The following is a 24,652-nucleotide window of genomic DNA, read 5'->3' as shown; positions in this document are numbered from 1 at the left end:
ATTTCAGGGACTTTCAGCCTTTTGTTGATGTTGTTTCTCCACAATTTGGTTCAGTATCCCATTCATCACTCAAACTCCTCCGTGTTTTGTTTACTTTGTGTGTGACTAAAGTAATTTATATTTTCTCATATCCTCTTGTAACTTCTATCAGTTGATGAGGCTCTTTGGTCTTTGTTTTCAAAGATGTACATTTGCCTGAAAAGATGGTAAACTATCATAAACGAAGGTGGATGATTTAAATTGCCTTGAAGTGATGGCAGCCTCTCTGTTTATTTGCTTCCATTTAGTTTTCTGATTTGCACTTGCATTTTTTATTTTTAGATAACCTCGGAAAATATGCATTCAAATAACCAAAACATGCAGGCTAATTCTGAAAAGCTAATGCAGTTAATATTTCATTTTAACTGCATTACATTCAAATCATCAGATACGATTAATTAATTGGTTTCATGTTTTTTTTTTTTTAACGGGACATAATTATCATGAAGTGGGGTTGTTTGAGGTACTGATCCGTAGTAGAGTATTACTTTATGGTAGCTCCCATTAATGTGACCTTAAAGGGAGGGTTTTAAAAATATGTTCGAAATTCTCATGGACAGCGATTAATGAATCGAATGCAAATCCAGTGTCCGTTGTTTGTGTTTATAACAAGAATTTGAGGGAGTGGCTTTGGAAGGAATGGACAGGCTGCCAGTGTTGCTGACTTGGCGACTTAATTGCAAGTTCTAGTGACTTTTTGAGCTTGTGCTGCTCGCTACTTTGCTTGGAAAAGAGTTGTGAACACTGGTGTGGGTTCCTTGCTTGGGTCATTTAAAGGAATAACCCCCATTCCCCCCAAATTTGAAGCATTTCCGCCAGATTAAAATAGTTGTTCTCTCCACCTTTTGGCTCAGATCTGGGCGCCTTTTGAGGCTGACTCGGTCCTGGTGGGCCTCCTCCCCTTGATCCTCACAGAGATGACATTTGGCACAGCAGCGACGCCTCGCCAGCTGAAAGGACGATTCTCCGTCGAGCCTCCTCAGTATTTCAAGTCCAGTGACATTTCATTAGATGAAGAGGAGTTTAGATCCTGGCGAACGCTCCGCCTCGCATCCTCGGTAGCCAGGTTAGCCGAGCCGACAATGGCCTGCGGGAGGGAGGTGCGGGCGCTCCGGGCACACAAGCAGACGGGAATGGATACACACTCGCAGACGCACACACACAAGCTGCCGGATGGGGTAACCTTTTAGGAGCTTGTGCGTGTGTGTTGGAGGGGCTTAATGTCTCAGGATTAGCAATGTTTTCCTTGAGTTTTACACATAAGATTTAGGATATCCCCCCCTATAACACTTTCGGAATCATGATGGAAAATGTGAGATCAATCGAATCCGCTTTGCAGCCAATCAGATGCCACGTGACTCTGACTTCAGCCAATGGCTGAGCTTCATTTTTCAAAGCCAGCTGCAAGTTAAATGGTGGATGTGTTTCTTTTCACGTTGATAGCCATATAATGTCATGTATTGCCTCGTCATGTATTGTCATCTGCCACAATAGTAGACTGTGTGTGGGATGTTACGTCGCCATGGTGATGTCTGTCTGTGTGTTGGCAGGCATTGTGATCATAATCACTTACAGATAAGACGATCTCATTATGTTTTTGAAATCTTTTTCTGAAAATTAATACAGTCTCCTCTGCCATTATTAAAAAAGAAGAAAGAAAAGAAACACGCATCTGAAGAGTCGAATCACGGGCCATGACCAGATTTTTAGCTTCTCTAAAAATGTTTAATTCCTCTCCAAAGAGAGGTTGTAAACCCCCTCGCCTTTCATTCCTCCAGCATCGCAGAGTTAATGAGAAACCACAAAGGAATGGCCAAGCAATCGCGTGGCGCCTTAAAGTGGAGGGGCTGATACCAAAGTGAAGTGCATTAGGTGGTTATAAGACCAAGCTGGGTCCAGATCATGGCTGACACATCTCTCATCCCTGTGAGCTCTAACCATTTAATCGATTTCCATCTGTGTCTCCCATGTCCACTCCACTCCCGCCAAAGCACCGGTGGTTAGCCGGGGATTTGGGAGGTGGGGACAGGCTTTGAAAGAGAAAGAGAAAGGGCGGCTTGCACCTGTGCTGTTTGTGTTTCTAATTAAGCTTAGTCATTTAGTGGAGCTGCTACGGAGAACAAAGCACAGCGAGTATTTTTTTGGACCTGTCTCATACTGCTTTGGCGAGGATATGTCTTTATGATTGTGCCAGATTTGATGGCAGATTAAAAATGCGTAAATATCAACAAAGAAATACAGTGAAAAACATACCCATTGGGACAATGATTTCTATTTTTACAAATGCACTTAATGTGTCACCATTGAATAAAAAAAGATATTGGAAGGAAAAGGATTCAGCTTTGTTTCTATGATAACTGAATTAGTGGTTTTTCATTAACCGTGGTCACTGAAAAATCTAGATTGGGAATGGTTGGAAGGTGTGAGTCAGCTTTTTGAAACCCGGACAGTTCAACTAGACACCAGGGGAGCCAAATAATGCATAATTCATTGTTTACCTGACGGACACAAAGTCTAATTAAATCCAAAGTGTCTCTCGTTGTGACGTCTGTCTCGGATTTGTGTGTGTTAAAGTTGCAAAGTTGCTCGCGGAGAAAGTTGCAATGCACTGAACTCTCCTGTCAATCTCATGTCTGTGCAGCAACATGGCTGTGTGCGCGAACGAGGCGTCTAGCATTCAGTTTCTTCCCCCATCAAAGAGATTAAAGCGTTCCCTTTCGTCGTGGCAGACGTCCGAGGCCTGCTTGCATTATTATCAAAAAAATATATTCCATCAAAAAGTTTTTTTTAGTTTTTGAGCACCAAAATCTTCTCACGACTCACGGAAATGACTCGCGCTCTTTCAATTCAGTCAGTCCACGAAGTAACTAATGCAATAAATGGGTTGTATGCTACTCATTCGCCAGTGTGTGAGCAGGCATAAGAGCTGTTTACTTTATTAACAGAAATTGAATTGTGAGATAATTCATTTTGAATGCCCTCCTCATTGCATTGATAACTGTTTGTGTGAAACAAGCAAACAAGCACACCCCCATCTTATATTGCAGCATTATTACTTGGTGTTAGCTGTGTGATTGCCTGGTGGCGATTCATAAGCACTGAGACCTTTCCCTTTGCTTGGCTCTCATTAAACCTCTGCGGGAACAGAAATACCTTCTCTTCCCAGATCTATTATATTTGATTCAGGGAGCTGAATACTGTACAGCTAGTCCTGTACTTGTAGGGTATACACACCCACGCAGACGGTCAATATCTGTCCGAGGGAACGTCTTTTCATTTAGACTTGCAATACTCTTTTATGCGTTCATGAAGAGAATATATGAGTTGTTACCGAATCCTCGGCACACCTGACTCACATCATCTTTTGAGCTCCGTTCAAGGAAATGAGCCAGACTAGTGTTTCCACAGCGCGTTGGCTCACTCGGCGTAGTAAAACACACTCTGCAGGGTCACCCGGTGAACCTGCACTCCTCAATTTACATAATGTTTGTTTATCCAAGGAAGATTTGCTGAGCAAACGTGTGTCAGCAATACCAAATGTATCCAGGTAGATGTACACAGCTGGCTGCTAATTTAAGCCACAGTTCTGCTGGCTATGCAGTACCCTTGCTCAAAGGCACCAGCTTTATGGTACTGCATAGCGAGTTTCAGCTTAATGTTCAGGTGTTCGGTCTTTATGTTAAAAAACAAAAGCCCACTGTGCCCTATACCTGCCCAGCTTCAAACTCGCGAGTGAACACATTGGAGCGTTTAGCAGCTAAAGCCCAGATATGTCCCTCAGTAGCTGGCAGAGACCAAAAACCGAGCATAACTAGTGAATAAAGGACTTTCATTCAACAGGTGAAAACAAACATGGCTCCCCATGAACGATAATGTTGCTCAGTAACTGCTTGATGTGTAACATTTTAATTTTAATTGTGAAATATGTGTTTTATTCCCTGCTTGTCAGCAAAGAAGTTATTTCAGGTTTATATTAAAAACGGTTCTTATTTGCTTTCTTGCCGAGAGTTAGAGGAGACGATCAAAACCACTCTCTTGTACGCTCGCTAAACAAGAAGCTACTAATCCTGTCCTCTGTCTTGTTTGTTTTATTCGTACAAACCCAGTGTACAATTGTTAATTTAAGTTTTTGTTCAGGTCTTCATGCTAAGCTAAATTGCAGGCTTTTGCATCATATTTGGCTAGCAAGACGTGTTGTGTCGATCTTTGCATCTAAGTTAAGAAAACAAATATACACATCCTTCAAATTATTCCTTTAAGTATTATTTTTCCAACACCAAGGTGATTATTTATTTATTTTCTCCACCATTTCACAACTATTTTCTTTTCACACTGCAGTTCTGACTGTTATGGCGCTGGTATTAATAACTTGCTGTACAGGTTCACACAATAGAGCCTCTCTATTAAAACTGCTGGGTTCTCTTTGCTGTGTAGCATCACAGTTGTCAAATTAGTCCGTACTTTTTTATTATTATTATGTTATTAATTGTAATCAGCTGCTTTCACTTCACTGCTGGACTTGTAGTGTTTGCCAGAGGAAAGGCGGTCAGATGATGTGGAGGAGTTCAGCAGGAAGCATCACCTGCGTGTGAGGGACTCCAGCTTCCCAGTAGTTGGGTGACTGCAGCTGATGCCGCTCTCTGCGGGGCCGATGGCTCGCCCCAGCTTGTCCCGTTGGCGTAGGGGGATGCCGAAATGTACACATGTGGGTCAAATAGCATTTGCAAAATAATTTTTAGCCTTCGCGTCTCCCTGCTTGCAGAAACCAGATGGCTTCTGTCGTCCGCGGCCTGCATGCCGTTTGAGTTATTTAAACATTTCTTTGAGACAGAAATAGTGTCGTTAGTGGAGTTGAACCCCAGTTTCCAGCATTAGCTGCAGTGCAGTTCAGGATAACACTACGGGTGTTATTTTTACCACGTCATCTGATATTTAAGCCCGGCACCTGGCTTGCGTGACTTGAAGAGACTGGAAACTGACAAGATGAAGTTTGGGGCCCGTCTCAAAAGTGAGAGAGCTTTTCAGAATTTTTCTTTCATCAACATAATTTCATGCGCAACCTCCCCCTTTCCTCATTATTATTATTATTATTATTATTATTATTATTATTATTATGAAGAAGAAGAAGAAGAAGAAGATTGTCGTCTGAAATTGTGGACATTCAGTTATATATTTATATCTGAGGTCATAGTTAAGGGATTGATAATAACTGGGCTACCTGATATTGAGAGGCATTTACATATTTTTTTGTACTTTCCATTTACATTCATGAAGGGAGAAGACTATTAGTGACATCTCTGAATAGAGTGGGATGTTTCCATTGGACAACAAATATTGTATAGAGAGGTGTCTGAATGGGGAGGAAAAAAGTATTTGTCTGATCTTTTTACCACCTCTCCATCTAATTGCCTCGGTTTTCAACCAGTGTGAGCTGAGGTGTGCTCTGACATTTCGCTCAAATGTTATGTAAATTGATCCATTATCAAACAAATCCATTTGATCAATTTCATTAAAAGCTAGTTCTGAGAGCTTTATTTGTATATCAGCCAAGTCCTTTTGTCTTTTTTTTTCTGGCGCTTGAACAGTTTGACATTTTTCAGCAATCAACCATTTGTGTGTGTGTGTGTGTGTGTGTGTGTGTGTGTGTGTGTGTGTGTGCGTGTGCGTGTGCGTGTGCGCCTCGACAATCTACTACTTTGCCAATGTTGGTGCAGCGCCATGCTGTCTATGAAGTGCTGGAAAAGACAGCAGAGAGTGGTTTCTCCCCTATTGGAGCTGGTGCAGTCACATGCATAAATATTAGGGGCCACTGTGCCCCATCACCACATCCAGACCATTACATATAACTATACAGCGAGGCGTCTCTGTCCTTCACATATCTCAAATTCATCCGATCTACTTTACACTTGGCGGGTGTGTGTACTGCCAGGGACCCGAGAGAGGGCCGTCGTGATTTTTAGACCAACATCAGGGCATTTGTGTCTGCCACGCCAAAAGGGAGTTTGGGGAGTACATATGACGAAAAAAAAATACTGCTGCACGGCCTACTTGTGATCACCGCTAGGGGGCTGACACCAGAGAGCTGACACAGATATTCCTGTCGTCAGCCCATATTTACATGATTGTGGCTGTGAAATACAACACTAACCTATGAGAACAGGCCTGCAGGCTCTGAAACAAAAGTGCGGGAGCGGTGCTTTGGTGCTCTGAAAAGGACCGGCACACGATGGCCTCCTATTAAGTTGTTGACAATAGTTTAAGCCCAGAATTTGTACCATTCAGTCTGAGCTGGAGGTGCAGTTACTGATCGAAAAGCTCTTGGTCGCGCCCCGTCAAACACATACTCCAGGAGGGCATTGCACCCAGACAAGAAAAAGAATATAACAAAAAATATATGATTATTGTGCTTTAGACAGACTGTTAGATTATCTTTAGACAGAGCTAAGATAGCTCTTTCCCTCTGCTCCCAGTCTTTGTGCTAGGCTAACTATTCACTGGCTGTAAGTTCTTATTTAATGGGCAGACATGAGGGAGGTATCCATCCTCCTCTCAAACGCTTAGCATGAAAGCAAATGAGCTTGTTTCACAAAATGTCGAACTATAAAACGTATTTCTGACCGTTTCTGGACCCAAACTTGGAGCTACATAATTGTTTTGTCAAAGAGACTAACAGTTGTGGTACAAACACCTTTACAACTTTAGCAACAAGCATTTCTTATTTCAAAAGGTACAATTCTGCATTCTTTTATTTATTTATTTATTTCCTCTGAAAGTGTCCATAAAAGCCTTGTTTGTAACAATGGCTCCATGTGTTGTTTTATCTTTAATGTTCAGTGTCAGTTTGTACTAAACTAAGTCTTGCATGTTAGTTCTATAAGGAACCTATACTCGGTAGACTAAGTTTATACTGAGTGTATATAGTATAACTTCCTCTCGTCGACGTCGTTCAGCTTCATTACCTACAGCAGCAGAGAGCGTATGTTCACCACCGGAGGACGAGAGCAGCAACAGCTTTTCCACTGCAAACCCAAACCAAAGGCATTGTGGGCTGCAGGGCGTTTACACAAACCAACGCTGGAGCGGAGAGGTCACGCATGACATCATGTGTGATTTCTCTGGATGGACCGTACCAGCGCAGCAGAGTGTGGAGTGATGGATAATGTCTGCGGACTAAATTCTTTGTGGATCCATAACCGACTTGAACTTATTGACCCGTAACTGTGACTTGGAAGTATACGGGAAAAGCAGCTGTAGTTACGAGCAGACTGCACTTGTTGAACTGGAATAATCCTAACGAACTGTTTCTAGGAAAGTGATCTGACGAGGTTTCTGGGTTCAATTCTCTTTGACATTTTGGGTCAACTTTGAATGAATTCAGCAACTTTTGCAGCATGTTTGGTTCACAAAATTCAAGGATGAAGCATTTTGGATCCACTAGCGCTCTGATTCACGATTTAGGCCGGCTTCGTCTCCATAGCAACAGCAGCCGAGGCTCATAAGTATTGTATTTCGAGGCGTACACCATGGCTAACTGATGTACAAAAGATTTAAAGACACAAAGCTGAGCGTAAAAACCACATATAGGACTCTTAAATATTTCGGTAGAGTGCCTCATTTCTATAGAGAGATATCGTTGGAAGTAAAATTACTTTACAGCTCTAGCCTAAGCACAGTTGGTTTTATGGTTCAGAGAAATTTAATGTTTCTACGGCAATTTTATCTGGTGAAGCTGATGCCAAACAGTCACCCATATTAGGACAGAGTAGTACTTGTAATTGTGAGCCTTTTGTCTCACAGTGTTCTTCTATTGCAGCCACCTGAGGCAAACAGCTAGAGGGATTTCAGTACTGTAGACGACTTTTGGTAAACAGGACATGATGAATTATTTTACAGCACATTTATTTTGAAAGTGAGACTGAAGATGTGAGGCGAACCCTCGGGATAGCATCTGACAGCCCACTGAGGCGGCACTCCCAGTACAGTGCTCCTCGGACTCTGAACATATGGGAGTTAAACGGTCAGCTGGGGTGTGTGTGTGTGTGTGTGTGTGTGTGTGTGTGTGTGTGTGTGTGTGTGTGTGTGTGTGTGTGTGTGTGTGTGTGTGTGTGTGTGTGTGTGTGTGTGTGTGTGTGTGTGTGTGTGTGTGTGTGTGTGTGTGTGTGTGTGTGTGGGCTGACAATGCGTAATGCATTTGTCATGCCAGCAAGGCCAAGCAGGCATTAAAGCCCTTTCTTCTTAATCGAGGCCCACAGGGTAATGTGGTAATACAGATGGGGCCTGTCATGCTTTTCTGAAAAGCAAGACGAGGAGGAGGAAGATGAGCAACATGAAGAGGAGGAGGAGGAAGGATTCATCTGGTCTCTAGACTGGATCGTGGTTCCTCCATTAGAAATGGAAAATTAGGTTGATGGATGGATAGGTTGATAGGTAGGAAGATGTTTTTAAGTTTCTTCCCGTATTGATTAGACGTGCTTTTTAACTTTATTTTTCTCTTTGAGAGATGAAAGCGAGCAAAACAAGCTCCCACACAGAAGTGTGGAGGGGAAAAAAGAGAAGAAAAACTACACAGAAGAAGGGCATATCTGTCTCAAATGATCTCTTTTTACAGCAGCGTCATCATTACCTATGCACCATCCCACATGAATCTGCCATGCGCTATTTGGACATATGTCAGGTCGACTCAGCTTTTGTGATGGTTGTGTTTGCTCAAAGACACGCACACACACTCACAGACACACACTTCCAGGGAGGCTGGAATCAATGGACTGTAGTTATTTCCTCGTGTATTGCACCGGGAAATGAATCCAAGAGAAGACGGAGTGATTACTGTAACTCAGTAGAGCTGACTGTCTAAAACACGACTTTATTCCGACTGTCATCTTCTACCTTGATTATCCACCGTGGTGTAAATTGAGGACGTTTTCCCTCAGGTTGTCCCAGTTCTCAAATGCTGCTGCTAAGCTGTAACAGATCAGCTTTCCAGCCCATGCTTCCACTCCCGTGGTCTTTTAAATTGTCTCAGTTTCCTCTGCAAATGGGTCCCAAAGGAGGGACGCTGTCACCTCGGATCTCTTTAGGTGTTTTTCCGCCCCATAATCCAAAAACCTGCAGATGAGTTGGACTAGTCGGCATTGCCTAAAGGTGTGCATCTTGTTTATCTCCGTCTGAGAGGGGTTTTCCCACTGCATGCTCGAATACCATCCCCCGGTTCCCCTTCATGAACAATGGAGGCATCTGTATTTTTCTTTGCTTGTGTATTGTGTCGTGCACGCCTTCAATGCCAGATTTCCCCAAATGGACCACAAAGATTGGATTCTCAGCTTGAACTTGGGCTCGATGCCCATGCAGTAGTGGTGCCAGACAGTACTCCCTAAGAGGGTTAGAGATGTTAGCCAGGGACCAGGAGGATGCCAGGAGGAAACCCTGCTGTGACTTGAACATTATTTTAAAGCAGAAATGAACCAATCACCAGAAGTACTCCTCTTCTGGGTCCAAGGGCGCTGTCGGTTCAACATGTGACCAAACTTCATCGTGATTATTGGCGTCAACGTCATGGTGGCTCTGGAGGAAATGACTGTGGGCCAAGTCATTAGGAATCTGTAGTTAAGGCCAATCCATCCAGTCGATGTTGAGACGTTTTACTGGATCAGTGAAAATGTTGAAAACAAGCGTTATTCAGATTCATCCTCTTGGGACCACGATTGTCCGTACCAAATATCATGACAATCCTATCATAGTGGTTCATTTCCGCTAGGGCTGGGCGGTATGGCCAAAAATTCACATCACAGTATTTTGTAAGATTCTGGCGGTTTCACGGTATATCACGGTATTTTTTTTCCAAATAAACACATTAATTTATTGACGCCGAAAAGGAACGCCATCGTTATTCACCACTTACTCGCAACTGGCCAGCAGCTGTTTTGATTGGTACGTAGGGAGCTAAACTGGAGGGATTTAGGACCCAGGGGAATCCCTTGATACTAGTGGCGCATGTGCGGCCATAACAACTATTGTCATTCTTCGACAGGCAGCAACATTTAATGTTTACTGTCAAAGATACATACAGCGGTCTGAGCTACTTACGTCTCACGGATAGAAGTTGACTCATGGTGTGCAAGAAATGACATCGCCAAAATGCATGATGGGTAAAGCCCGCCCACTTTGCTGCACAGGAAAAGACTTCTTCCTGCACAAGAAAAGTCTTCCTGTGTGGGCGGTGTCATTTACCCAGAATGCATTTTGGTGATGTCATTTCTTGCACACCCTGAGTCAAGTGAGATAACATGAGACGTAAGTAGCTCGGTCCGCTGCTCCTTCAACTTCAAGCTGTGAACATTAAATGTTGTTGCCTGCCAAACAGCGGCGACTGGTATGACGGTATATGGAAAAATTCATACTGTATGGAAAACTGAAACCGGTATACCGCACAGTCCTAATTTACGCTATTGCTGAGTGCAACATTTAAAAGTAGCTCCCCCTCATATTATCAGCATTGCCACTCTTGGAAATGGATGCTGTGTTTTTTGGAATACAGATTTCTACCTAAAGACCACAGAGACTGTATCTGTACTACGAGGCAATCTGAGTCATAGACAAATAATAATAATCATAATAATAATAATAATAATAATAATAATAATAATGTCAGAAGCGCATCTGCATTGTTGTCCCTCATTGTCCAGTTGGTGGAGCAGAACATGCTGCTAGAGTCAAATCAAAGCCTCCCAGCAGGCCTTCGCGAACCAAAACTGTTTGCATCAGTGGTCCAGCACAGCGGGTCCCTGGAGACATGACACGCAGGCGTGCACACATGAACACACACGCGTGTGCACGTCAATTCAGCTTTTCACATCGACATCACAGGATGGCATGACTGGGGAGACGATTTAACGATGTCGTAAAAAGTCTTCAATATCAGCGAACCATAAAGAACCTTTAAATGAGTCATGGATTCACTAAGGAGCGACATGTGTCGACTAACATTATTAGTCAACATCGTTTAGTGCTGGTAATTAATCCAGCGCTGTCTGTAGATAACCAAATAGATTCCAATTAAAGTCGCTGTTCATTTTTTTTTTCTTTTTCTCTCCTCACCTTCCTGTCGACTTGTTTTTGTGCCGAGAAGATTTACTTGAGGATATTTGTTCCCTGCTTCGTATTCACACCTGGAAGCCGCTCTGTGAAACGGCAGACTTCGTCTCGTTGGATTGCGAGCGGCTTTACTGATCGAGGTCAGGGGTTAAGCTCACCGCTCGCAGACACCTTCTCTGCAGGGAAGGAGTATAAACATGTAGAAGGATGTTTGTAGAAGGATAACGCAGCCACAACTCTTGAAATTGTAATAATGTAATTATGCAGTGCAGATAAAAGAGGCCACTCTTTTTAGCTGCAACTGGATCTGTAAAATATCTCGTGTGTGCATGATGACAACTTGCTCCGAAAGGACTTCCCACAGAGATTTTTTTACATATTTTTTTGACAACGCAGCACCTTTATAGCGGAACGTCTCACCTTCTGGGCGCAAAAAAAATGACATTAAAAGGCGTCTCGCCCTCCTCACGTCACCCACTTTCCCCGCCAGGCCGCAGATTCCAGGCACGTCCAATCCGAAGGTCACAAACATGCAATAACAATATCAAACTGTGACACGGGCGCTCCCACATGCTCACACACTTGACCTCATTCTATAGGCTGTAAATTAAGCAGATCGACCTTCATTTGCACTATTGTCTGAACGAGGCTGTGCAGTTGTTCGAGAAGTGTTTGTGCGTCCGGTCTCTCAGCCGTGATCAAAGTGAATGGCTGCAGTAAGGCCACAGCGTCTTGTTGAGAGAGAACTATTCTGAGGCTTTAATGGATCCAATGATGTCATGAAACGGATCCATCCTTGTTTGGTTTATTGGACAAGAATGTCACCTGATGAAACGTGAAGGATTAAAATGCATCTTCTTGGGGACAGGTCTGTATATTTAGCAACAAATTATCCCAAAATTATGTGGCCATGGAGGTCACCTCGTCATGTTAAACACCCCTAACAGATATGTGTGTGTGTGTGTGTGTGTGTGTTTGTGTTTGTGTTGGGGTGAGTCATTAAATTGAGAAGAGGCAGTGTGAAAAAGAAAACTCTTTCTTGCTGTGTGGCAATACAATAATTTAAATTGACCCTATGATGTAGGATGTTTACCAGATACATCATGTGTATTCTGAGAAAACATGTTATGTGACATGAACGTCCAAGAATACAACGTTTTGTGTTGATTGCCTTGAACCACAAACGATGGAACACACAACCCATGTCTCTTTTACTGTAATGAAGCAAAACAGAGATGCAGCATTTAGGTCTGTTAAACATTTATTTTTTCTTCCTGGAACCGAATGTTGTTGCCAAGCAAAATTATCCAATATCCTACATACTCCCTGGAAATGCTATTAATTGCCATGGTAACACAGTAACAGCTCCAGGAAGCACGGTGCAGCCTTTTCTGATTTCAGGAGTAAATCTTGCCTCTCTGATTGTATTGGTTCAGGCAACATTGAGCGATTAAAAACCATTGTTTTAAAACTCTATTATTGATTTGATCGTTTGTTCTGGACACACATAACAGCATGAAAACAGACAAATGACACATAGAATGATCGCATGTATAAATGTCACATGTCCCACTTACAATATGTGCAGCTACCGTCACTCATTCTTCTCCCTTCTGCCTCTTCCAGTGAAACCTACAGTCATCGATGTGGGCATATATGTCAACAGCATCGGGCCTGTGTCATCCATCGATATGGTGAGTTAATGCTTTCTCTCTGTATTCCAGTCTCACACACACATATTTATCCATTGCTCCGCGTTAGCGTCATCCTACGTGAATGCTGCAATCACTTGGTCTGCATGTGGAGGTCGTGGCCACCTCAGCTGGTTCTGTGCTAAAAGAAGACAGGTGTGGACGCTTTGTTCGCGGCTCGAATTAGAGCAACTCGAGTGGAAAACAAAGACGAGCAGAGCTGACCTTCTCTGAGGCCCAGCCGGGGCGTAAAAACTGTGTTTTTAATTTATTTAATTGGCCATGCAGATGGTGAGGTGGTGAATTGAAGTCAGATTGTATAATGAAGCCTCTCACACATTTAATTTCCCTTCCAGGGATAGTTTAGGTCTCTTTTGGAGTTGGGCTGCACAAGGCACTTATCCATAGTCGATGTCAGCACGACCCCAGTTGGGAGAAGGAGACACAAGTTTTGGCACACCAGCAAAGCACTGCGTATTTTATCCTCCTTAAACAAAGGCAGACTTAAAAACAATCCATACCACTTTAAGTGTGCGCTATGTTTAGATTATATCCGCCGGTTAACCTTTCCGCGAGGCAGCTAGACGGTTTGTGTTTGACGAGGGAAACGAAGCCGCAAAGCCTCCAGACGGTGATTTTCTTTTAAAGGCAACATTGCATGCAGGTGTGCGTGTGCACGCCGTATCTTGGCTAATTTGCGCATATACACATTTAGTATGGATCCTTCTAATGCTGTGTTCACACCAAACCCGGCGGAAGCAGAACTAGTAGTTATTCCATGGTCGATAGCGGAAATGAAAGCTCTTTTCATGGAGAGAAGCAATGGAGATAAGCCACGCCCCCTGTGTTGTGATTTTTCGCGTTTGGGGTGAACACCCTCTTTTCACTCGCACGAGTAAACTAAAGCGTTGGTTAGACAGCATAAGTCTATATGGATCGTCGCATATTTTAATATCGAAGGCCTGATCAGATGCCATAAAACTCATGAAATGCTGAAACTAAAAGCCTTATGTGCGGTAATGAGAAAACAGCTACTTAATTAAGGCATACGTAGTCTGTTGTTTGGACTAAATGCAACCGCTGTCAATACACTCACATAATATATTTCTTCTGCTCGGAAATTCTCTCAAAACCTCATTAATGTGTTGCTTTGAAAATACTAACGGAGTTAGACATGATAATGAAAGTGTTGTATCTCTGAACTCACCATATCACCAGATGTTGAGTTGTGACAGTTGCCTGGCAACGTTAAATATTCCCAGATATAAAAGCAATTTAGCCTTTTTTTACTGTCAGCTCTGGCCTGTGACTTGTATTACTTCAGACTACATCTGCTCACTCAGAATGAAATTACGCGAAATAAAAAAATGAATTAGTCCATGAACCAATATGCTGCACTCAATGTCATTTAAGTGCAATGTTGTGCATGTCTTTATTGTTATTATTGTTATTTTCCAGAAATAAATAAATAAAATGAAAATAAAAAGATGTTAAAAGTTAATGTCTACTCGTGTGCATGTTTACCACGTATTTCATGAAGAGCTTTGCCACAATAGAATTTATTTTAAATGAGTTGTTCCAAAATTGGTTGCCAGATCATTACGATTCAGCCGTTTAGCATAGTACACTTAGAATTCCTTCCAAAGTGCAATTGGGTAAATTCAATTTGGGATACAAAATGGTGTAGTTAAACTGTAGAAGTTGTTTTTGTTATCTGGACTCAGAGGAGCCAACAAAAGATGCACAGTCACTTTGGAAAATACTCTCAACTTTGTAGTCGCTGCTTTGCAGTTGTAGTTTCCTGTAGTTATTAATTAATAATCCATTCACATGAGGGACAGAAAGAAAGAGATGATCGATGTTATTAGTGGAGTTTTTCTTTATCTGAACCAAGGGTCTCAGGATAGAATTCCCTTGAGTCAAATTTGTAACATGTGATTAAATCCTGTCACTCTTTGGCTGTTCTATCCTATAAAAAGGCAACAGCCCAAAACATGATCTTAAAAAATGAATGAATGGTAAACATTGAGTCTGATATCAATGAGGAAAATCTCTGCAGAATCACATACGAAATAATTTCCTGTATCTCCTTTTGTACACGGGAAAGCAACTTGGATCTAGCGTTGGAATGGTGGAATATTGCTGAAAAAAGTACATACCATAAAAAGAATCAACAAGAGACCATCTTTTAATGCGGTCGTACTATTCTTTTGAATTGCATTACATTGAAGAGGTGTTGCTTTATCACCCACTTGTAGGTTGTGATTTTCACAACAAAGGGATAATACACAGCCAACTGGCCACTGCTCCAGCTGAAGCCCCTGTAAGATGATTTAGCGAGTAGATAGGAGGCTCTTCATAACACTGAAGGGGCTTATTTCACCATGAGGACTTTCTTCCCCCAGAATCCCACCTATTACATGGTTTCTTACAAAAGACATCAATCAATTGACACTCCAGATAAATCTGATGCTTTTATTTCAAACTAAAGCCACCAAGGAGCTTGAAAAGCAGGTCTGCCTGCATCAGTAAACAGCTTTGTGGTAAAAGTGAGCTGATATGAAGAGAAATCAACAAAATGGACCAGACGCCCATGGCTAAATGGGATGAAAGGGACGTCTGGGCAGACCTCAGATTACCTTTCAATGGCCAATCAGAATTGAGTGTTCAACAAAGCTGTCTAATATTAAGCAAAGTGGCATACTGCCACTCTATATTGCAGCTGGCAGAGGTGCAACGCGAACACGGATAGAAGATAATCCTCAAAGATGAATCTCAGCAGCATCACATTATAAACCAATTTATAATTTGCACTTTAACTCAAAAAAAAAAGTTTGAAAAAATAATAATTGCTGACTTGAAACGCCCAGTTGGCAGACTTCTGAAGTGAAGCAGATGGAGCGGTCGGCGTTCCACAAACAGATGTCTTCGAAGATCGTGCTGCCACCACCCAAGAGCTGTGTTGGCGTTACGCTGAGCACTGACAGTTGCTGCTTGTCAGAGGGTTCCTGTGAAGTTACCGCCATGTACCTTAAACATTGGCAAAGAATGGATCCATTCACTCTTGATTGATTAAAGGGCCCAAAGGAAGCCAAAAGTAGGGAACCCAGTACTGAGCCATGGGGTACCCCTTTGTTGACACGAGCGGGGTTGCATTTAGTTCACTGCTTAAAGTAGTGAACCACATGCTGACTGATTTGGTGTTTTTAGCTGAGCTCGACCAGAGTACATTCGGTTGAAATAGATCAGTGATGCTGAACTGTCCTCATTGTTCTCCATGAAGTAGGCTGAAAGGTATTTAATGTCGCTCCATGCGCTCATTATTTTAGCATTTAGCTAACACACCAGTCAGATTTGTTTCAATCAAAACGCAACTCCTGGCATTTGCTCCACATGTTCTTCACCACTGTTGGGGAAGAAGGGAATTATGGGAGTAACAGGCTAACTAGCTTTAAAAGGGACATTTTCCATTTCAGTGTACTCCCGACCACCCGACTCGTTATCAAGAAAAACTTCCAGGGGTTTTGATAGTAGAACCCTACTTGTTTTCCTTGTTTTAGTTCAGTGTTGCAGCAGGAATGTGTGTATCCAACAGACAATGCATCAGTTCCTCGGAGATAAAAGTATGAGTACTTATTTCCATAAGTACTCATCCTTTTTTTTCATAACTCTTTGAATCGCATACATTTTGATGAAAAGCATCCTTAATTTCAAAGAAGTTTTTTTTTTTTAAAGATTTGGTCTATTTCAGGATGTCCTTGTTTCCTATTTATAAATGGAACCAGCTATGCAAATCATCATGTTTATTTTAGCATTCATTTCAAGTAAGAAAATCTCATCATTTTACACTTTGTACTTTGTCTTTTTAAATCATGTAGACTCTTAAAACTCTGTTATAATTGTTGCGAGCTCGGCTTCTACAAAATAGGAAACACACACACACACACACAACCAGGAGTGATGGAGTTGTTGTGTATTAAAAACTCCTGCCTGTAGTGGGTCAGTGAGCTATGGCTCGGCTCGCCCAAACTTTGTTTCAGCGCAGAGCCGGAGCCCGCTGTGACATTCCAGTGATTTCCTCCGTGTCAGCGCTGATTGGCTTCACCCTGTCAGGGTCGGTGGACGCTGGTCAGTGGAATGTGAGTCCTCGGCCTAGCCCCCGGGGGTGACTGGACTGGAATTAGTGCAGTCACACACTCCTTTATCTCGCTGTGTCTTTCCCTTTTATCCATTTCTGTCCGGAAATGTTCCAACGTAGAAAGAAAAACAATTTCCTCAGCGTGACCTGGTCTGGCTCGGCCTTGTTATTTTGTGTTTTTATTTTTCAGAGCTCCGCTTTCACACTCGTCCCCTTGCTTGAGTCGTACCCATGTAGCGCGTACACTCCCTCTGAACTTTGTGTGTGTGTGTGTGTGTGTGTGTGTGTGTGTGTGTGTGTATATGAAAGACTTCCCCATGAAAAACCAGGTCAAATCCCGAGGGTGCATCGGATGCATCATCCATATTGATCACACACACATACACACATGCGTACTTACTCCAGCGCTATGATGTCGGCCAAACTCCAGGGAGCTTCTCATCCGCCTTTGAACAAAACACATTATCTTTCCTCATTTGCTCCGACGGTAATGGCCACAGGCTGGGATGATGCAATGCCAAATGAAGCTGATAGTAATTTAAGACACACTGTGATGAATGGTTGAGTGATTAAACGGCATTAGCGGCATTAAATTCAGACGAAAGCGCCGGCCTTTTATAGCTGCTGCTGGGAGAGTCCGATAACGCAGCCGGTAAATTACCAGACAAAGACGGACGCACTTTGACATCGACACTGTGTTGTTGTCGCCCGCGCTGGAGCCAGTGAGTGGGTGGCATCTTGATTTTACCGCTCGACTATTGAGGATGCCAGTGCGCATCAACCAAGCATCGACATTATTAGGACCACCTGCTCTGTCACATGAAAGTAGACTGATTATGTGAAACCAAGTGGAAGCCATGATTCCCCATTATGGATGTCACAATACCAGAAATGAAGTAGTCCCCGAAGCTCGATGCCCACTGTGATGTGTTGATAAACTGTGTTGTGACTCATTTTACAGAATCCAGAATCAATTACTTATCTCATTAGTCAGTCAATCGTTTGGTCTATAATTGCACTGCAGCCGCTGGATGACATGACGTGTCTCTTCACTGCTCACATCTGACCGAAGTGTCAAAGCAGATCATTTTCACCTCCAGCATGTGTAAGCTGCTATTTGTGGCTGTGTGAAAGTTGCGTCACAGGGAAAACGGTCTCCATCTATTTATGCATTTTATTTTTTACTATGTTGTCTTGATTCGTCGCTACCTCGCCGGTTAGATCCCATGTCTTTTCTTTAGTACCTCACCCCAGCAGCTGTAGCAAATGAAGGGTGTCGGGGTGGAAAGGTGATCCTCTTCTCTGAAGGGAAATGGCTGCCGCTGGTCAATGAAGACCATGAAGAGCATGTATGCGCTGACACACATGACAAAAAGCTCATCTTAATGCAGGGAGACAACCAAACTAAGCGAGCAGGATGTGGTGTCATGTGGAGCGATCGACTCACTGGTTAGCTGAGATTGTTTTCAACACACCCGATAGTGTTTGGCCGCTAGTATACAATGTGCTTTACAATATACCATTCAATAATGTATGTTATTCTGAAATTGATTATCATATAGTATGTTTTGATGCTAATACTATTTGTGTGGATTTGTGTGGCGAAAACCATTTATTTCTTCTTGAATACAAACAATTAGATTAATACTTTGAATATAAAAGAAAGGAATGGAAAAGACTCAAAGAAGGAAAAAGAAAGAAAAACAGACACACAATAATTAAATACGGAAAGATAATTCCTGTATTTGTAGTGTGAGGAAGGTTCACTTTAATATCATTGCAAAGTATGACAAAAGCAAATAAATGTGAGATAATTTATGAACCTGTCACTTTAGGTCGCCCAAATCCGTGTGTACATAATAAATCGTCCACCCCAGTCCCTGTAGGCTATGTTGCTTTTTTTAAATGAAGTATTGTATGAGTGCTTTCTTAACGATTTACTTAAATGTTAATGGAGGCTGCTTTCAATAATTGTAAAAAGTTTCTATTCAAGCAGCAAAACAAACAAAAACCCGTAGTTTAAAAGCTTGATAGGGAAAACAGAACTAAAGTTTTACATTCTGAAATAATCGATGTGGTGCCGCTGCGGTTCCTCATGCATGAACGCTGTCTCTGTTAATGGGGAGAAATGGAGCTGCAAAGCAAAAGATCACTCAGCTGGCAGATTCTTACTTTGTTGGCCTGAAACTTGATTTATGAATATGAATTGAAATGCAACTTTCATCCAACTATATAATGTATGTGTTTTATAAATGATATCACTTTTGAATAATCAGCTTGTTTCACAAGGATAACGCGAGGATTATGATTCGCCCGAATGCAAGATTTTATCAGAGCCATAACTCAGAAAGCCTTTTGAATCTATCAAAAGCACTTTTCCCCCTAACATGTCAGCCTGAACTCGTCTCTGGTGAGTGTAAAGGGATTGATACCTCCAGCACAGACAACTGTGTTGACATGAATAATCTTTAGAGAGATGTCGACTCCAGCCACGGCACAATATTTCAAAGAAACTGCGAGTGTGATTTTACGCTTTGTTTTTGTCTTCTGTACCCCAAGTCTGAGATGAGGAAGCAGTCAGTACACGTGTGTGTGTGTGTGAGAGAACAGCGCTCTTGTTGTCAAGACTGATGAACCCACTGAAGTACAAGTTCTGTGTGAGCGATTCCAGACACTCGTCCCTGCTTCTTTTCCCTCGTCTTTGATCACTTCAGCTTATTGAGATCCTTTATTTATTTATTTTTTTAGTTCTTCTTCTCTTTCGCGCCGCAGCCGGAGGCTCTGATGATGAAGACAAAAAAACCTCCCTTTTCATTTATTCTTTTCACAAATCCTTACGCTCATCCGCGTTCGAGATCAAGGTCGTCCTTTGCGAAGACAAAGCTAACCACATTAGCGGACGTATCGACAATGAATGCGTTCACCGTTTCGATAATTGCTAGAAACGAGAAGAGACAAAAAGAGGGAGTCAGATGGAGGGGACCGATTATTATTGTCAATTTAGCTCAGTCCTTTTGTCTTCTTGGCGCACACGCTTTTCAAAGATGTTATTAGTGACCCAAAACACGAAGCGGGTCACGGCAATACAGCAATGCCCAACTTTTAATTTGCGATCGAGTGCCGTCAATTCACAGCACTTAAAAAAAATTACTTTCACGGCTTCCTGTGAGCAAGTAATCAACGCTTTATTCATCTCTTTAGTTGCTATTGTGCTTTTGGACAATGGCAGCATGGGTGCTGGTTTATTTTTTAATTAATTCTTTTGTTTTTATTTCACTTTTTCTTAACAAAACAAATCTAAAATTAAGCTTATTTGTTGTCAGTATCACTTTGGTCCAGTTGGAAATATTTTAACAACTAGTCAGGATTGCCAAATCTGGTTTAAAGATATCCATGTTCCCCTGGTGATCAATATTTGATTAGCACCTGACTTTTCCTTAATTGCCACTATGCGGTCGACATTTGCAGTTTTAAATTGAAGAAGGTCAAGGGACCTTCATGTCCCTCTTTGGATGAAACTCGGATTAAACTATTCTTTGGCTTCTCAAATACCAGCTGTACCTTGTGTACACATTAGCATACTAACGCGGTAAAAAAGAAAAACATTTCTCCTCAATGCATGTTAGCCATGTAATTACGTGCTGTATTTGCATAATAGTGGATTGAAACGGCATAAATTAGCATTCAGTCAAAATGAACATGCTAGAAGATCATTAAATAGTGTTGTTAGCATGTTGATGTTAGCCTTTAGCTAAGAGCTCTGGCATATCTAAGTACAGGCTCACGAAGTTGCTAGAATGTTATAATTTGTTTTTGTTTTATTTTTTTAATTTGTGTTAAATAATTGAAAACACTACAGTGAAGTGTATATTAGAACCTACAAAGGTTGGCTCTCTGTTTTGGTTGGCATGGAAAACAGGACTCTCGAGTTAAATTATAAAAAATAAAAAGAAGTGCCACCTGCCCAATGAAGCAAAAATGCATCACAGTGCAAAGTAATGTGATTATAAAAAAACCTTTCTCCTTTTCTTTCTTGGCACGCGACCAAAGCAGCAGTTTGTTCATTTATTTTATCGTGCTCCGCTCTCCGGCTTCAACTCTTCACCTCCTCTAACGGGAGACGCTTCTTGAATCTAATTTTGGCAGACAGGTTGAATTGCTGGCGTCTCAATCAGTGGTGATGGGATGCTCTATATCCTGCAGCTTCACTCAAGTGATTACGGTTGATAAAACAGGTGTGTTTTTAGCATAAAAGCTTGCATAACGCTGCTTTAAAGTACATTTCATCAACTTTCAATGCATGCAAATGCATACCTTTTAAACCGTGTGTCTAAGAACCCTTGACTCAGGGATTCTCATGTGTATTCTTGCTTTGTTCATCCCTGCAAGTTTAGTTCCCCATCAAGTAGACTCAACCTGTACATGCACTTAAACCTCGACAGCAACAGGGGATGGACTCACTGAATAATTGAGTCCACAGAGATTGAAGGACATTTTGAACTTCCACTCTGAAAAGACAGATGAAGCTATTTTTGTGAAATGGGACACTTACTTACAAGGTACACAAACAAGATTCACCAGAACTGAGACATGCTATTTCTTGACTCTGTCTATCTGGATAAGTATGTATTATAATGGGCCTGGGGTCACCAATGGAGACAGATCGACCAACCAATGAGTGATGTTTTTTCTTCTTTTTTAAAAGGGGTGGTTTGGCCGTGTAGTGTCGCCGCTATCCAGCTGTTATTCACATACATCAATGGTTCTCAAACCTTTTCTGTCAGGCCCCACTTTGGAGGAGGAAAAATGTTCGGGCCCCAACAAAATTGTAACAAAATGATCCATCTTTTTGTGACTACTCCATCCGTGCTTTTTCAAATAATAGAATAAAGAAAATTGAAATCCCTTTCAAGTAAACTAGATTGCTCCATCAGACAAAAACGAATAACATGTGCAATCACTTTGTTAGAACAATGCAAATTAAGTTCTATCTGTGCAAAACAAAATGAATGGATAAAAAAAGAGAAAGGAATCTGCATCTCCCCCATCCCCCTGCGCCCCACCCCCCCGCGCCCCACCTGTAATACATCCGCGTCCCACTAGAGGGTCGCGCCCCACAGTTTGAGAACCACTGACATACATGGAGATATGGAGATATGTCCTCCTCCCCTCCAGTGGTACGCTCCAGCGAAGTTTGTTTGTTTTCATCCAGTATATGGCTATCTATCTATGATTTGTTTGCACACACTCATGTGGGCAACACACATCAAAGGCTGACCCTCCTCAGAGAGAGTCTTAGTCTTGAATAGCAACATTGGGTTTTCCTCCCTCTACCTCTCCTTCCATTTCTGTTCAATATCTACCGCTCGCTTTATTCAAGGCTGAGGGTTTGTTTATCTGTTGTGGATCACTTGGCAGTATCCTAGTGTTAAAAGAGTCCGTTTGATTCCAGGGTACAGCTATTTTTTATTTTTTATTAGATTCAACCTTCATTTATCCAGAAAATAATACTCATTGAAACTGAAAGAGGAAAGGAACCGTCTCATGGCTCAGTTGATTGATGAGGTTATTAGCGGTGACCCAGCAAGTGGACTGGATTCTGAAATATGTGGCTTCAAAACGAACTATCCCGCGGAAATCTTTGAGTTTGAGGAGTCTTCTTCTACAGAAAACCCCTTCATATTATTAATATCAAACTCAGCCGTTTCCATTAGTTCCACGCCGCATTTTGGCAATTTTCAGTTCAGGTTCTCCCTCTAGGGAGCAACTCTTTTCGACAAAAGTAAAAGCTCTGGAAAAAACGCATTTCACACCATCTTCCCCAACGCAGACGGACATAAACAGCTAGCAAGGGAACACGGTGCATGCAGCCGCTTCCCACCGCTTTAATTAGTTTGGCTGTGAGGTTCTCAGCTGGGTGCCGTTAGTACTATGTCAGCGGGACCGTCGGCGTATCGCAAGCCCGGGGTAATGTCGGCGAGCTTCCTGTCGGGAATGAGAGCATGTGTTCTAATATTGTGACGATCGGTCAAATTCTTGTTAACGGCTAAACAGTTGTTCATTAACCTCCCTCGCTGAAATTGATTATCTCATTGCGGCATTTACCTTTTTAAAATTGTGATTTAATGAAAGGCGCATTGGCAAGTGAGACGCCACTACAAGTAGGGTGAGCTCGGAAAACAAGAGAGCTCCTTAATCAGTCTCAAACATCACTGATGGTCCGAATCAATTCAGGACACACTATACAGCTTGAGTAGGATCATCATTTTGATGGTTCTCCACACACTTAAATTAAAATGAGATGCACTTAGATCTCACTTTGTTCTATAGTATTTCAGGATCTGACAGAAGAAAATAAAGAGCTCAGATGATTTTGACATTTCATTCAAATCTCCAGTTTTTAGTTTTTTTTTTAATAAACATGTTCTATTTTGATGCTTCTGTTTTTAGCTGTCATCTCAAGTATTCTTCACTTCATCTGGTTCACTTCACTGCATTTTGCTAGCTGACGCTGTGTGGGGGTGTGGGTGTGGGTGTGTGTGTGTGTGTGTGTGTGTGTGTGTGTGGAGCTCAGCCAGACGGCGTGCATAGTAGGTGTGCGCTGCAGTGTGATAATAAATTACACCGAAACATCAAAGAGTACTCGTGAAAAATACCAGGAACGTCGGGGCTTATCAATACGCCGATCTTTAATAATTTAGCATAACGTAAAAAAAATGCAAAAGGCCGTCGCTAGAGCCAATGTTTGGTTTGTCCGTTCTGGGCTGCCATAGAAACAAAAAAAAGATATAAATTGCTTTTGTAAGGTGATTATTATCATATTCCATTTTTGCCAAAGAACACTGAGTTTTCACCAATCGTGCCTTGAGTTGTTAACTGTCCTCGTTCACGTAACGTAAAGTCATGTCTTTGTCCTTCTCTTTGGAAAAATAAAAAACATTGTTGTGTTTTTTTTTTCACCTGGACCTGTACACTCGATGGCACATTTAACAGGGGAACATTTTAAAATGATATTCAAGGCTTCACTCAAATTGGGGCTTAAATCCGGCAACATTTCCTTGTGTTGCCACTGTGTATGTGCGTGTGTGGGCCGGCTTGTGTGTTTTTTACCTTTTTTGCCATGCTTGACCTTCAGTGATGTGACTCATTTAGGTGCCGGGAAAGTGAAAATTCCTAAGAAAAGGTTATCTGATTGCAGCGCAAGAAGGTCGCTGTTCTTCGCCTCTCGCGCCAAGACGGCAGACACAAGTAAACTCCGAGAGATGAAATGGCATTTAGTCTGTTCAGTTGCATCCTCTAAGGTTGATGAGAAACGTGGGAACGAGAGTAATGCAATTCAAGATGTTTTTTCTCACAGAACATAACTGTCATGTAGGATCTTTTTGAAAGGGGTCACATTGTTCTCCATAGAGGGCACTGAGACAGAGCCCCACTCTGTGCTAACATACTCTTTGAATTTTAAATCTAATCTCTGCTTGTTTCATGGTTTTCCGAAAAACATAATTGCTATTTTATAGTGGGAACTTTCTAATATATAATCTAAAAATAAACACTCCAGACTATTATAGGCCTGCTTTATATGCTTTTTTTAAGTTAAAGGGATAGTTAAAAAAAACAAATCAAATCAACAAAACACATATTTTCCTTTCCCCCTTATTTGTGAGGCCGTAGAGATGTCTTCCATCAAATATAT

The 24,652-nt window shown here is 41.9% G+C and overlaps 1 protein-coding gene across 1 annotated transcript in view; it reads left to right on the top strand.

Annotated features, from left to right (window-relative positions):
* Window positions 1–24,652, top strand: part of LOC306752885 (gamma-aminobutyric acid receptor subunit gamma-3-like) — a gene marked incomplete at its 3' end in the record, with an annotated part of 70,553 nt that overhangs the window by 11,091 nt on the left and 34,810 nt on the right. The window contains exon 3 of the mRNA XM_079236714.1: window positions 12,757–12,824. Within this exon, the coding sequence (XP_079092840.1) occupies window positions 12,757–12,824 (68 nt within the window). The remainder of the gene's footprint in view (window positions 1–12,756; window positions 12,825–24,652) is intronic.

This window comes from Taurulus bubalis (assembly GCF_910589615.1).
Source record: "Taurulus bubalis genome assembly, chromosome: 21".
NCBI classification, from domain to species: domain Eukaryota; kingdom Metazoa; phylum Chordata; class Actinopteri; order Perciformes; family Cottidae; genus Taurulus; species Taurulus bubalis.
The sequence above is the reverse complement of the archived record's forward strand: the minus strand, read 5'-3'. Positions and strand labels throughout refer to the sequence as shown.